The sequence below is a fragment of the Myotis daubentonii genome, chromosome 9 (assembly GCF_963259705.1).
Source record: "Myotis daubentonii chromosome 9, mMyoDau2.1, whole genome shotgun sequence".
Lineage (NCBI taxonomy): Eukaryota > Metazoa > Chordata > Mammalia > Chiroptera > Vespertilionidae > Myotis > Myotis daubentonii.
The window spans coordinates 23,126,373-23,143,142 of record NC_081848.1 but is presented as its reverse complement, the minus strand read 5'-3'; the positions used below and the strand labels follow the sequence as shown (position 1 = coordinate 23,143,142).

General features: G+C 38.1%; 1 protein-coding gene across 1 annotated transcript in view; it reads right to left on the bottom strand.

Annotated features, from left to right (window-relative positions):
* Window positions 1–12,949: 12,949 nt before the first annotated feature.
* The window catches only part of MAML2 (mastermind like transcriptional coactivator 2), a 357,003-nt gene continuing 353,182 nt past the window's right edge, over window positions 12,950–16,770 (bottom strand). Inside the window, exon 5 of the mRNA XM_059708082.1 lies at window positions 12,950–16,738. Coding sequence (XP_059564065.1) covers window positions 15,723–16,738 — 1,016 coding nt within the window. The 3' untranslated portion in view covers window positions 12,950–15,722. The remainder of the gene's footprint in view (window positions 16,739–16,770) is intronic.

Here is a 16,770-nt window from a genome sequence, read left to right as displayed (position 1 = left end):
AAGTTAAAATTGAGTCAAAATAACTTGAAGTTCCTTTTTGCCTTTTTCTCTCTTGTCATAGCCAGATGATATTGACACGTTTGCTAACAACTTTTCTATCCCAATATTAAAGTTCTCACACCTCCTTCAAAATTTTGCTCAAATGTCTCTTTTTCGAGTCCTACCTTGAATACCCCATTTAAAATTTCTCATGCACCCCTGTACTTATATCTCCTTTATTCTCCTCTATTTTTTCCATACTACTTATCACTTTATGCTTATCATGTACTTTACTTATTTATCTATATATTGTTATTATCTGTTGCTTTCAGCTAGGAATTCTTGTGGGTTTTGCCCACTAATATGTTCTAAGTAGCTAGAAGAGTGCTTGGAACAAAGTGGACATTCAATAAATATATATTTGAATGAATGAATATGTCTCGTAGATGCCTCCAAGAAAATTGTTGACCTGATTTGAGAGTGCTCATGAGAACTAATCACAGGGGATGTGGGTATTTGCTGCCAACAATGTTTTGGGTGAGTTAGGACTTCCTGAAAAATATGTTCTTTGGCAGAACATGTTTGTATTTTTTCCCTTTCCAGTGAAAGTGTTGTAGCTTATTTTATGTGATTGTTTCTTATAATAATTTAAAAAATAAAAATGGATGACATGAGCAGAAACAAATACAAGGTCCTTTGGGAACACTGAATAGGGATAATTAGCTCAATTTAGGAGTCTAGGAAAGGCTTCCTGAGGGAGATGATACATAAACTGAGATGTGTGAATTAGTGAAGAAAGGAAGGAGAGCATCGCAACAGAGTAAACAGTATGTCAGTCCTTGCTGTTAAATACTTTGATGTTCATACAGTTACTAGAGGCCTGGTGCACAAAATTCGTGCAGGGGGGTGGGGTGGGGGGGTGGTCCCTCAGCCTGGCCTGCACCCTCTTCAATCCAGGACATCCCTCTCGCAATCTGGGACCACTGCCACTGGCTCCTAACCACTCACCTGCCTGCCTGCCTGATCGTCCCTAACCACTCTGCCTGTCTGATCACTCCTAACCCCTCTGCCTGCCTGCCTGATAACCCCTAACCCCTCTGCCTGCCTGCCTGATCGCCCCTAAATGCCTCTGCCTGCCTGCCTGCCTGCCTGATGCCCCTAACTGCTCCCCTGCTGGCCTGATCAACCCTAACTACTTTCCCCTGCCAGCCTGATCACCCCTAACCGCCTCTGCCTGCCTCTGCCTGCTGCCCTAATTGCCCCTAACTGCCTCTACCTTGGCCCCCCTCCCCCCACCGTGGCTTTGTCCAGAAGGACGCCCGGAAGACGTTGGGTCTATCTAATCTAATTAGCATATTATCCTTTTATTAGTATAAATGAGTGTTAAATTTCTTGTTTATATCAATAAGCAGCTTCCTCCCTTATATTAGTTGCTTGACATTTAATAAGTTTCAAGAGCAGAAATAAAATACAATGAACCAATAAAAAGATGATGCAGCCCTGGCCAGGTAGCTCAGTTGGTTGGAGCTTCATCATGATGTGCCAAGGTTGCAAGTTTCATCTCCAGTCAGGGCACATACAGGAGACTAGTGAATGCATTGGTGAGTGGGACAGCAAATCTCTCTCTCTCTCAAATCAATAAATTTTAAAAAAATCCTTAAAAAATGATGCAAGCTCAAATAAAATTTAAAACATTTATTGAGCAATAGAAAAGATAAATATAAAAGTAGAGACTGAGAACAATGCAACTATATGATCAAGTGGGATAAAGGAAATAAAATGGAAAGAACAAAGAAGGATTAAGAATTATTGATATATGCAGCAAAATAATCATACCCAGAGACTAAGAGATGAAATAGTTAAAATAATAAAACAGGCTGAAATGACATGAATACCACTAATGTATGGCTTTACGTAGAGCTGATGAAGACATAAAAGCCACATGAGTTAAAAGGGCGATAAATCAGCACTGACAGCTGTAAAGGTCATTAGAGGTTTCAAACAAAAGTACATACAATGTCTAGAAAAATACCACCTACTCTGGTCCTCCCAAGTTGTCCTCAAAGATTTCTTAGACTAATACCCTCTGACTCAGAGTGATGAGTATTCCCGCACCCTGTTTTATGCCTTAAGCCTCAAGAGCAGCCTTTCTCAACCATTACAGCGATCAATGCCTGATTTTCCAAACTCTTTCTTCCAAAACAGCAGAAATCAGGTCGTTTCCCTCACTTCCTGCTCACTCAAAAACCTTAGTTTCTTGCTATCATAATTTTCTGAACAGTATCCCACACCGTGTGAGACTGCTCCTGCAACCTCTTTAGCCGCCTGACCACTTCGGTCAAAGCAAACAAACCTCTGGTGCTGATCTTAATCAGAAATCAGTAAAATGGTAGGCTTTTAGTAACTATACCGTACAACCTATTTTTTTCATTGCAAATACACAAACATCAGTGTATGCATTTTGTAGAAATAAATATTTTTCTAAAGGCCAGCCAGAACGCACTCTTAGGTTAAATTACATAGGACAGCATTTGCCTCACCACACGATAGGCTATCAATTTGGGTTATGTGGAAAAGGTCAAATAAATTTAGGAAATTTCAGTTTTAAAAATAAGAGCATTGTTTTCTGGAGAAAATTTTCTCTTATATATCTCTAAGAATGTATTTTTCTAGAATACATTCTTAGAGCTATATAAGACATATATAAAATATATACTTTTTGACAATGAAAATCCTTTGTATGACTGTGTTGCAAAGCCTCTAACTAGTAGTTCACAAAATACACTTTAGGAAACACGGTTTAAGAGAAATATATATATATATATATATATATATACATACAGAGATGGGAAATCTAGCTCTCTAACAAAATCTCTACAACCTTTGAATCCAACTGTGTTACTAAAGGACCGGTAGGAAATATTCATCAAGTAGTCTCTGACTTCATATTGCAATGGGAAGAGAAGCATCCTATCTTTGGGAAAATTGATGATAGATTTAAAGGAATTTATTTTTTTAAATCTTGACTTTCTGAATGCAGCACCACATATTTTAACTTTGAAGCTTAAAATAGTTTGAATGTACTTCTCTGAGGTGAAATATATCTTGATATGCTTTGACTTTTTAAAATAAAAGCAAATAAATATACATATGTAACATTTTATCTGTTTAATAACTCACATTAAGGGTTGGTTAACTTGGAGAACCAAATTTTTACCCATTTTTTTTGAGTTACCAGTTTTTCTCTATGTCATAAGAGAGCTTATGTCACTGCACAAGTGCAAATAACTTCTTCAAGAAAGAACAGCTATAAAACATGGCAATATTTCATGTTCCAACTGAGACATCTGTGCACACAATTGACATTCAGAACTCCCCGATACCATTATTTTATCAGCCTTTGCATATTTAGCTTTCAAATCGTATAAAAGAAGTGAAACTTTTTTCCCCCAAATATTATCCACCAGCTTTGAAATGCTAAAGGGAAAGCCTTTGAAATGAGTTTTGGAGAAAATTTTGAATAATCCACCTCATCATAGACATGTAACTGAAATAAAATTCACTCAGCCGTTGACCTTTACCAGCTGTGTTTCTTCTTATAACCTTTCATTTTAATATTTGTAACTGTATTATAGTGTAGCTATAGTGACTTCTCTGTGAATAGACTTCTGGATTAGGTAAGGGATGGAGAATATTTTTCCATAATAAAGCAGTTATCTGGATTGAATTGTCAAAATCTAATCCTCACAACACTCTTATTTGGGTTTTGTGAAATTAATAAAGACATCTTTAACATACTCAGAGCAGGATTAAAACATCCTTCAAACCTTCTGATCACTCCAAAGATTTACAAAAATTCCTGGCTAACTTTATCCAAAAGACCAGATGTAGAATAAGCTTCAGTGTTTTTTCTGTAAGTGTTGAAAGGCAGAATTATACAAATGGAGACATACATTATACATAAATGAGGTTTATATATCTATCTCTCTATATTTAACTTTTTCTTCAGTGCTTTGAAAAGTGACATGTTATTTTCAAGTTAGTATATGAATAAATAATGAAGAAAAACTACTTTGAAGATTATTTATGTTATATTCATTCATACTAAAGATAAGCTTCCTTAATATTTTAAAATATTTTCTCAGAAATAAATGTTAAGTTCAAGCTTATTTTTCAAAATGCATAATTTCTATGCCATTCTATCCTTACCCCCCACTAGTTCCCCACGCAAATTAAAGCCTTTAGTTCATTTTCTTAATGTTTAATAGAGTAGATGTCCTCTGATATGATGTGAGTAGAAGAAGTGGTAGTTGGTCAGTTAATTAAGAAAGAAAATCAAAGTGGGTTAAACAGGATCATATATATGTATACATACACTATATACATACAAATATGCATAAATTAAATGTTTTAACTTAAAACATAAAATTTAAACATTTTAATTTATAGCCTGTAAAGTGCCTTTGTTCATTAATCTTTTAATGTTGGGCTTTCTTTGAGATATGGTTTTGCTAATAGGAGGTCTCTGAAGTATTTCTTGCATGAATTACATACATAATGCATCTTCTATGATTTCAAATTCTGATTTCATTAAAGAGTTTTTGCGTAGCAAAGGTAACCACCAACAAAATGAAAAGACAACCCACTGAATGGGAGAACATATTTTCCAATGATACATCTGATAAGAGGTTAATATCCAAAATTTATAAAGAACTTACACAACTCAACACCAAAAAACTCCCAAACAATCCAATTAAAAAATGGGTAAGCCCTAGTGGGTTTGGCTCAGTGGATAGAGAATTGGCCTGTAGACCAAAGGGTCCTGGGTTTAATTTCTTTCAAGGGCACATACCTCAGTTGTAGGCTCCTTCCCAGCCAGGGCCCTGGTCAGGGCTTGTGCAGGAGGCAACCAATCAATGTGTTTCTCTCACATCGATGTTTCTCTCTGCCTTTCCCTCTCTTCCACTCTCTCTAAAAATCAATGGAAAAATATCCTCGGTGAGGATTAAAAGAAAAAGATGGATAAAAGACCTGAATAGACACTTCTACAAAGAGGACATACAGATGGCCAATAGACATGTGAAAAGATGTTCAACATCACTAATCATCAGAGAAATGTAAATTAAAACCATAATGAGATACCACCTCACACCTGTCAGAATGGCTATCATCAATAAATCAACAAACAACAAGTGTTGGTGAGGATGTGGAGAAAAGGGAACCCTTGTGCACTGTTGGTGGGAAGGCAGCCACTCTAGAAAGCAGTATGGAGTTACTTTAAAAAATTAAAAATGGAACTGCCTTATGGCCCAGTGACTCCACTTCTGAGAATTTATCCAAAGAAACTGGAAACAATAATTAAAAAGAATATATATACTCCTGTGTTCATGGCATCATTATTTACAATAGCCAAGATTTGGAAGCAACCCGAGTGTCCATCAGTAGATGAGTGGATAAGAAGCTGTGGTACATCTACACAATGGAATACTACTCGGCTGTAAAAAGGAAGAACATTTCCCCCTTTGCGACAGCATGTTTGGACCTGGAGAACATTATGCTAAGTGAAATAAGCCAGTCAGAGAAGACAAGTATCATATGATTTCACTCAGATGTGGAATCTAATGAACAAACTGAACTATCAAGAATAATAAAGACAGACTCATAGATAGAGAGCAGGTAGACAGCTCTGGGGAGAGGGATTGAGCAAAAAAGACAAAAAAGAGAAAGAACTCATGGGCATGGACAACAGCATGGTCACTGCAGCATGGAAGAGGGTGGGTGGGGGTGGAAAAGGACATAGAGGGGATAAATGGTGGTGGAAATAAATGAATAAATAAAGTAAAAGAGAAAACAAATGGAACTACGCTACAGTTGTTTTCCTTATAGTAAGATTTTAAATGGTCCTAATTGCTTTAATGTTATCAACCTATTCAGGTTCTCTATTTTTTTCTCGGATCAGGTTTGGTGAGTTTTATTTTGTGCTTACTTACCCATTCCCTTTAAATTTTCAAATTTATTGCATAACATCCTATTATCTGTTTAATACTTTTAGTAGTAACAGTTATGTTTCTTTTTAATCCCTAATAATGTTGTTTTTCTTCTCTTTTTCTTTTGATCAGTCTCTCCAGTAGTTTTATTAATGTCTTTAAGTAATCAACTTTTTGTCTTTGTAATCCTCTTGATTATATGTTTATATTTGCTCTTATTTTTATTTGTTTACCTTTTCTATGTTTATTATTTAATCCGACTTTCTTTAGATTTATTCTGCATTCTTTTTCTAAATCCTCAAGTTAGATTTTAAAAATTCATTCTGCGCCTTTTTTTTGTTTGTTTTTGGTAATAAAAATCAACCAAGGGAATAAATTTATCTCCAAGAACTCCTTAAGCAACATACATATTCTATTACTGCTTAATCATAAGTATTTTGTATATTTTGTTATGGTTTTTTAACTGACCCAAGAGTTGTTTAGATGAGTTCTTTTTCAAAAAAATTTAATTGATTTTAGAGAGAGAGAAAGGGAGAGGGATTGAGATGGAGAAACATCAATGAGAGCGAGAAACATCTATCACTGCCTCCTTCATGCCCCCTACTGGGGTTTGAGCCCTAAATCCGGGAATGTACCCCGACTGGGAATCTAACCAGCGACTCTAGGTGGTTAGATGGGACAACACTCAACCAACTGAGCCACACTGGCCAAGGCTAGATGAGTTTTTTTGTCTTAAAATTTCAAGTAAATGGAGTTTTCCAAGTTACTTTTTAAATCTATTTCTAACAAGGGAAGTGTGAGTGGTGAATGTGGTCAGTATAATACTGATCTTTTGAAATTGAACAAAGCTCTTTTATGGCATATAATGGGTCAATTTTTATGAATATGCTTAACAAGAATGTTTATTCTCCAGATGGGCCATCTTCAGTTCATGCTGATATATCTAAGCTTGTCTTTATTTCTTTAAATATTTTTAAGTTAGTTATTTTAGATGTGTGTTATTTCCAGTGTCTGAAGCTTTTGTGGGTCTTTTGTTGTCTGTTGTTTATGCTGCTTCTCACTCATGATGCTTTGTTTACTTAGGTGTCATTTAACATAGCTTAGTTTTCATATTTCTAGTAATCTATTACAGGTATGAAAAAAGACATTTAAAAATATAAAAATATAACATGTAGTCTTCATTTGGCTTAGGAAATAACATAATTTAAATCCTTTCTGTCCACCTTCACATTTCTCTATATTCCCTCAAAGATAATCAACATCTTGAGCTTATGTTTATAATTCCTATGCATATCTTTATACTTTTATTTAGCAACATTTCCAAACACCTGCTCCCTTGTCATCCTCTACTTTCGAGGCCATAACTCTAAGTACTTGACACCTCCCCTTCCTGAAGATCTGGAAGGCCATAGACACAATCACGGCCAAAGAAGTATAGTTATGTCTCTGGTAGGGTGACCTTTCCCACATGAAAAGGTAAAGATTTCCTATAGACAACATGTTTTTGCCCTTCATAATATTTTCTTTCAATTTTTTCAACTAGGAACATAGACATGAGGCTCAGATAACTGTCTTGTTACAGAAGTGACAAGTATGAAGAAGAGGTCTATGCTTCTTCGTGGCAGAAATGAAAGATGGAAATAGTCTGGGAACCTGATAGCATTGCTGGACTTCTGCACTAGTTAGGACTGCCTGCCTCAGACCCCTTTTTGAATGAGACGAATACTGCATTTGATGTCATCTCAGATACAATTGATTGTAAGACACATCATTACTCTACATACCATTAAGAAGGAAAAGAAAATGCTGACAATTATACAATAGTATACTGCTTTCTTTTCACATCATTTATAGATGACGATCTAATTTTAAGATAAGAAATTTGAAAAAGCATGTGTTTCTAAGAGTCAATGAAATATATATTTAAAAACCACCTTTTTAAAAACTACCCTTAGGTTGAGTCCTGGCTGGGTGGCTCAGTTGGTTGGAGTATCGTCCTGTACATCAACAGGTTGTGGGATTGATTCCCAGTCAGGTCACATACCTAGGTTGTGGGTTCGATCCCCAGTTAGGCATATGGGAGGCAACCCATCGATGTTTCTCTCTCTCCCTTCCTCTTTCTCTAAAATCAATAAGCAGCCCAGCTGGAGTGTCTCAGTGGTTGAGTTGGACCTATGAACCAGGAGGTCACGGTTCAATTCCTGGTCAGGGCACATGCCTGGGTTGCAGACTCGATCCCCAGTGCAGGAGGCAGCCAATCAATGATTCTTTCTCATCATTGATGTTTCTATCTCTCTCCCTCTCCCTTCCTCTCTGAAATCAATAAAAAGTATATTAAAAAATAAAATCAATAAGCATATCCTCAAGTGATGAACAAAAAAGGGAACCATCATTAGTTGAGGTTTTAAACACTTGCAGGTAAACAGTTTCATCATAGATACCATTCTATAATAAATAGACACATTTAGACAGAAATGAATGTTATCTGAAAGTAGAGAGGGAAGAAGATCAGGCTTTGCTAAGAAAGCTGCTTTTTGCTCTATGTCAGCAATCTGGATGGCAGATTCCAGAAATCTGCCAGCATGTCGTGTTCAACCCGGGACTTTTTATTGACGGGCGTATTTCTTGCCCTTTTCTGGTCTGGTCTGTAATGCTCCAGGCTATGTTTCCAGCCTCCTGGGTGAGCTGAGGTCCAGCTGAGTTCAGCCAATGAGATGCACTGCCTGGGGAGTGGGAGAAGACAGGAGGCGTGCACTGTATTCGTTCTCCTCTTTCTCTGTCCTTCGTGGCATCTCCATTAGCAACTCAAACTCCTCACTGGATTTGGCTCCTGCCAGACAGACCAGCCAATGGTGTAGCATGTGACCGCTTGTCTTGTGGTCCTTTCCTCCTGGGAGGAGTAGTGCCTTCCTGCTTTTGCTCATTGCAGGATGGCCTCACCAACCTCTATTTGGCCTCTCCACTTGCTCATCTCCCTGGTAACCAATTCCTTTCATTAAAGTCTCTCTGACACTTGGACTACTTGAAGTGATTTTTGTTTCCCTGACTAGAAATCATCAGTGATACTTTTGAAAAGTTGAATTTTCAGTTGTAAACTAAAGATATTGCATACCACGTCAAACAGATAGGAAGCATGGCAGGTCTGATTGGGACTTGAGAAAAGTCTGATTCCCTGGGCTTTTCCCCAATATCTGCAGCGGTTCTCAACCTGTGGGTCGTGACCCCTTTGGCGGTCGAACGACCCTTGCACAGGGGTTGCCTAAGACCATCCTGCATATCAGATATTTACATTACGATTCATAACAGTAGCAACATTACAGTTATGAAGTAGCAACGAAAATAATTTTATGGTTGGGTCACTACATGAGGAACTGTATTTAAAGGACCAGAAGGTTGAGAACCACTGAAATGTAATATACTCCCTAGGGAAGGGGTGATTATTTCCACTGTAAAATGCAGCTGGCATGCATCCTGAGAAAAGAGGGGAGTTTTAAAAAATATATATATGTTTTTTATTGATTTTAGAGAGAGAGGAAGGGAGGGGAATGAGTAAGAGAAACACTGATGAGAGAGAAAGACAGAGAGTGGATTGAGCCCACAACCCGGATATATACCCTGACCAGGAATCGAACCAGCAACCCTTTGGTACATGGGACGGAACTTCAACCAACTGAGCCACACTGGCCAGGGTGAGAGGGGAGTTGTTTTTGTTGTTGTTGTTGTTGTTGTTGTTTTAATCCTCACCTGAGTAAATTTTTCCATTGATTTTAGAGAGAGTGGAAGAGAGAGGGAAAGACAGAGAAACATCAATGTGAGAGAAACACATCCATTGGCTGCCTCCTGCATGCGCCCTGACCTGGGCTAGGCTGGGGAGGAGCCTGCAACTGAGGTATGTGCCCTTGACCAGAATCGAATCCGGGACCCTTCTGTTCACAGGCCGACGCTCTATCCACTGAGCCAAACCGCTAGAGCTAGAGGGCAGGTTTTAATGCTCCTTCCCCAGGCCATTGGCTTGAATAGTTTTGATTCTTCTTGTTCAGAAGGATGTAATCTACACGTTAGTAGCTCTTCCAAATGGAACTCTCTATTACTATTATCCTGTTCTCTCTCCACGCGGATACATTAGAGTGCATAAATATCTTTGGGGCTTGGATTGCTGGTTCATCTTGACCTGGCAAAAAGAGTTTGCTTCACCTAGGTGGGTTGGACTAGGAGGTGGATATAGTAAGTAAATGAGATTTGGATTGCCTCCTTATAGGGAGGAGGTGAGTATGACAGTGAGGTTCTGAAATTGAAAATATGGGAAAAACAGTATATGTGGAAATAGAGCAGCCAGAAAAGGATAGTAGGCATTTGTGGTCTTCTTCCCTGACTCCCTCCCTCCCTCCCTCCCTTCCTTCACAATCATTTCTTTCTCTCTCTCTCTCTCTCTCTCTCTCTCTCTCTCTCTCTCTCTCTCTCTTTCTCTCCTTCCCTTTCTTTCTGATAATAGCGATTTGATTTTTCTTTGGGAAATCACCTCTTTTCCACTCTTAGGCCATATGGTTTGATGGTGTTAACACTGTCTCTACATCTAGAGATAGGCATTTGACTCAGGCCTGGCCAATCCAAACACTGCACCTTCCTGACCAAAATGATTGTCCAGGATGGGCACATGCCCTAATCAAAGCCTGTGAAATGCGAAGTTGTAACTTTTGGAAGGGAAGCATTCACTATTGTTCATGCTGGACTTGAAGTTGGAGGATGTCAGCCTGGCGTTTCTAGCAACCATCTCGCCACCGTGAGAGACAGGCCTGCCTGAGAATGCCGCCAACACACCGGGAGGCAAAGGTGAGAGACAGAAAAGAACCAGTTCTTGATGACTCTGTGGACCTGCTGGATTCAGCTGTGCCAAAACCCAGAACTAGCTCCTAAACTTTTGAGCTACGTTAACAAGTAAATTCCTTTCTTTAAGCCTGTTTGGGATGTTTTCTTCCTTCCTTCTTTCTCCCTTCCCCCTTTTCTTCCTTTTTCTGAAAGCACCCCATGAAAGGTTCTATATACAGAACATCCCCCCAAAATGTATGCACACTTAACAGCTGATAGCTCTATTGATGTTTCTTACTTTTCAGATGTAATCCATTGGAATTAATAATTATTCAAAGTGTGTATACTTTATATTAAAAAATCAATATATTTATGCACCACCTGGAACTAAAGATGAATTAAATTTGGTAAAAAGAAAATTTAAAATACTATTTATACAAACAAATGAAAGCCCCCTCTTAATATTACTGCATTCAGATCAGGGACAACAGCATTTGGTTTTTAAGATCTATGGTCTTCTTGCCAGCATGGCTCAGTGGTTGAATGTGGACCTATGAACAAGGAGGTCAGGGTTCAATTCCCGGTCAAGGTACATCCTCAGGTTGTGGGCTCCATCCCCAGTGTGGGGCATGCAAGAGGCAGCCAATCAATGGTTCTCTCTCATCATTGATGTTTCTATCTCTCTCCCTCTCCCTTCCTCTCTAAAATCAATAAAAACACTTATTAAAAATAAAAATCTATGGTCAATATGTTTTCTTAATTCTCAAGATATAACGTTTTAATCATGTTATTGTTGCCAATGAGGTTGATACTAGGGCACTATTGTACTTTTCCTATTATAAGAATTTAGGAAGCATATTTAAAAGATGTTACATTATCCTTTAAAACTCATAAAAAACTTGTTAATGTATAACCAATGGAATGCACTACTGAAAGTAAGTTTTCTCCTCCCATGTAGGCAAATATTTTCTTTATGAAATTCTATGATCTCACAGGGAAATGACCATTTAATATCACATTCAAGCTTGCCTTTCAGGACTTGACTTGTATTCAGTCAGTGGGCACCTAAATTGGCATTGCCCTTCTGTTTGTCTAAGTGACTTCTGGCCTATTTATGATGAAATCTCATTTTCATAGAATTTCATTTTTATGGTGATGGCTGCTTTGTAAAATAAAATTGACTGCCAGTAAGAAATTCTTTAAAAGGTTAAGTGAATTATTTTATTTTAAAAAATGATACTATTGAGTCTTTTTTGGTTAATTTTTCACTTAGTTTTGGGGGAAAAAATCAATTGCAGAGTTTTAGAGTTGGAGAGAAACGGTAATCTATTTCCACCTCACCACCTCATTTTTTGGGTGAGGAAATGCAGCTACAGAGATATAAAATGGAAGTAGTGGAGAAAACATTTAAGAATTTGAACTGCCTTTGGCAACCACAGAATGGGTAGAAACTGAGCTACCCAGTTTTTTTGTTGTTTTTGCACTTAACTTTTATTTTCTCATTCCCTTTCTCGGATCTACTTCCATGGGTTGGAGGTGGGATTCATGGATCATTTTAGAATTATATATTTCTTTCTAATAATATGAATTCATTGATGTCGATTTTGTTTACTATCTAACCTTCCAGAATCATTGGAGAGTGACTATATAAAATGTCAATTCTTATTATTGCTCCACTAACAATGCTAGTAAGAAGGAAAATGTCACACATCCTTTTAGCAGAGGGGAGAGGGACAATGGAATTCTGGCAATATATTTCAACAGTAGAGCAAGAAATTTGGTTAGAATAGCTCCTTTGCCTCCTACAAATCCCATCCTTCTTCAACCTCTTTAACTCTCAAGAACTATGCACAGTGAGGCCATGTCTACCTGGCCCTGTGTTCACTCAGCTACACAGCAGGCCATGCAAAGGCCCACACCTTGCCTGAGAGTCAGGCAGTTTTTCTTCAGTACTTACTAGCTGCATGGCCTGCAGAATAGTAATAGGCGAATATATAGGATCTTAATGAACTAAAGAACAGTAAAATTAGACAAGTAAGCATTTCACTGGTGTTAGAAACTTCCCAGAGAATAAATTTGTCCATCACTATTAATAGTTCTTTGAACTTTCTGTGATGTAGCAGCAACATTGTCGGTGACTGAAATTCTGATTTCATACAAGAAAACCACTTCTGAATTTTTAAAAACTATTTTTTTAACACATAAGATAACACGCAATACAAAATACTTGTTTTACAAGTTGAAATCTTTACAGTTATGGGTACAGTTACAGTAATGCAAGTAATATTAGTGCATTCACATAGAGCAGAGTTATCTATCTTTATTGGGCTAACACAAAGCCGAGAATGAATTATTTGCTTGAATTGCTTTCTAGTCTTTGAATTAAAAAAAGAAAAACTACTTCTACCTCCTTTATACTATCGTCAGAATGAGAAACATTGCCAACAATTACGTACTCTGGTATTTCTATAAATGAGAGATCGTATTCCAATAGTTTTTAAGTTGTAAGTCGTCAAGTTTTGGCTACGTACGTCTATCAAATTGTCATTATCTCAGCTTTCAGGAAAAATTATGTCATCTTTGGTAATAGGCTGCCAACAAACAGAAACTGTAGACTACACCATTTTTTTCCAAAGAATCCTGTATTTTAATGAATAGCTGAATAAATAGACATTAATTATAAAATTCACATTACGATAGAAGAAAATCCAAACATCCTGATTGCTTTATCTCTTAAATTTGATAGCTACTACAAAACATACTATTTATGTTAGGGTAAAAATAAGCTGAGTCACGGGAGTGTGATGGGGAAGTGCTGGCAGATATATACAGTAACATGGAGGAGCCATAAAATAAAAGTGTTTCTATGTACATAACTTTTCCTTACATTTTTGCATGGAGAAACTCTGTTCTACAAAATGGGAAAACACACAGTAGACCACATGCAACAAGGACCAATACAATGTGCACAGCAGAATAATCAAACAAGACACAAGAACTATGGGAATTTTGGAGCAAAAAAGGAAAAAAAAAGAAAAAAAAAGGAAAGGATTGAAACCTGGAATGCTTTTTTCTTATTGAGGTTTCAGAATATAACTTTGTCTAATAAGCCTCCTGATAGTTTTTAAAAGTTCCCACTTGACCGCCTATGGATTAAGTGTGGAGCTAAAAATAAACCATCATATTATACAAAACTTTGTATATTAGCATACAAAAGGTAACAATTTACTTTTTGTATAAAATATAACCTTTTGATAGTATATTTATTTCACATACGTATAAATATAACCCAAAGAATATGTTTTAAGTATTTCTACCAAAATATTCTTTACAAAAGTTTACAAAACAAGTAATTCATTTATATTTACAGCCTAGCACAGAAAAGACTCTGGGCCAGTGATGTTGGTGTGTGTAAAAGAGGGTGCTTCTAGACATTTGAAAGAATGGGAGAGGGTTTTGCAGAACTTTCAAAATGTATTCTTTTTAAGAACAGATACGTAAAGATTTAGTTGTTAAATGACTTCAGATAAATTACATTTGATAATTGAGTATGTGAGTATATAACTAAAAAAGCAGAAGCTAATCTGTGTTCCTCTGTAATGAGGAAAATGATAGCGGTATTTTGCAGCCCTCTCAAATCAGCACACATCTTCCCCATTTTACAGCTGATCTGCATTGTGGGCACTGAGGTTATGTGACTCAAGGGAAACTTTCTTTGAGACAGTGCCGAGCCCTGAGGGAGCAAACCGGTCCATCTAGCTGGGGGCAATGATTCTTCCCTTCAGGGACACAGGAATGAGTAGACTGCTACTAGGAGATCACACTCCATTTAGCTGTTTACCCACACAATACACGTCCAAATAAGGTTTGCTTATTTTCTCTCTCAATTATGCTTCCCTTCAAACCCTAGGAAATAGACTTGTACCGACCCATACTCACCATCCCTGGTCTGATCTTTTGCTTCTTATCTTCAACCAAAACATGATACCTAGTAATCTCAGTTCTGACCCCAAAACTTCCTTTCCTTACAAATCAGTCTCTGTTCATCAAAGTAATCAGGGAGGATCAGACTCAATTTCACTCAGCTGGGGAACTAACCAGCAGGGACCATTATAATAAGTAACACCCCATGTTATCTGTGGCCAAATAAATCTCCTTTACAGCAATGACCAATGGGTGCTTTCTTGTTAAAATAGTGAAAACTGATGTAGACATGTGCACTAATATTTCAGTATGATTCGGACAGGTGATTGTATCTAAGACTTGGACACGGATTCAGAAATTGGCTGTGGAAGCCCAAATAGAGTTGGACAGCTCTGTATTCAGGCTTCAATGTTTCATCACTAGACACAGCATCTCACTGAAGTACAGGATATGTGGGGAAGATATTTCACAATTCCCTGAATGTTCTCTAGGTCCTCCAGCTTTTCTTTACTCAGGACAGTGTTTGGTTACTGCAAAAAAACCTATAACATTTCAATCTAGGAAATTTTAGAAAAACTAAATGAAAAGGTAAAGTGGAAAGATCAAACCACACTTGTATCTATTAGAGCAAATTAAGGAATTTGTTGTTGCTTGGAACTAATACCTCCGCATGACATGGGGTTTAAACAAGCTAAAAGTTGTATTACTTTTCTTTCAGGGAGAAAAGGAGCTTGGGCAACCTATGTTACACCGCTAATTACACATCAACATCACAGTTCTGTTTGGATCAATTGGATACTATGTCCTGGAGTTTAGACAGGGAAAAGTGATCCCAATGTTTTACTTTCAGGTTTGAGATTTAAAACAAGCATTTGGACCAAAATGTTGACTGCTTTCTGCTTTCCATTTCCAAGCCACGGTATCTTGATGTAGCCCAACTAAGAGTCAACAGTTGGCCTTTCCAGGGTCCTTGTAAAATACTGCCTTTTAGTGCTTGGACTTGGTGAATTGTCTCCCTTTTCTCCTTTAGGAGTTGTTCCCCAAGATTTCATCAAGATTTATGTCTTTCATCCAGTCATCATTACCAGGCTCTGTCTTCAGTAAAGAGTCAATGAAATCAGCATCACTGTTGAGGGCAGGGCCCATGTTATCAGTCTGTTGGCTGAGAAAGTCAAAAGCTAAGTCACTGCCATGGTCAGTTCCTTGAAAAGCCCTGGAACTTTGGTTGGGAGAGGGGAAGTTGCCAGGTGTCAGAGACGGTGGCTGGCTTATGCCTGTCCTTGGCTGACTCAACCCTGTTCCTGACTGATTCAAACTGGGCAAAACCTGTGTGCCCAGCTGATTGGGCCTGAGATTCAGACTTCTGAGTGGACCCATGGTTTGTCCATTCAACGTCTGGCCCATTTGGTTCATAGGTCTCATTTGCACCGTTGGTGTTATCTGATTAGGAGGAGCCACTGCCCTCTGGGAAAATTGCTGGCTACCTACCGCCTGTTGCAAGGTCTGGTTTGGAGTATAGGCTGCAGGTGTACCTGTGGGGAAGCGGACTCCTGCGGACTTCAGGGCTTCCTGCTGTTTGGTTGTCGCTTCTTGGGAGGCCCAGTTTGGTGCTGTTGTGTTGGATGTGATCATTACGTTCGATGTTCTTTGTGCTGGCATGCTTCCCATAGTATGGGTCAAGTTTGGTCTCAGTTGTTGTGAATTGCCAACAGGTCCCGTTGCAAAAGTGGCCACATTATTATTACTGGTTGGCCCTAAGGTAGGTGGCCGTGGCATGAGAGGGTTGTTTTGATTTGCTATCAATTGGTTTGGGTTTCTCTGCTGGGTCAATTGATTCATTCCTGACGTGACACTGTATGTGCCAGGTTGATTGCAAGGCAGACTCCCGTACATCCCCATGTTCTGAACTGCTGTGGATAACGATGGCATTCTTGTTCCATGGGAAGTAGACATGAGGCTGGAATTTGGAGTTAAAATGGTGTGTGTTGAAACTGGGTTTGTCAAAGTCTGGTTAGAGTTTAAACTCACTGTTGATGAGCCACCTAAGGAAAAGAAGATAATTATATTAATTCAT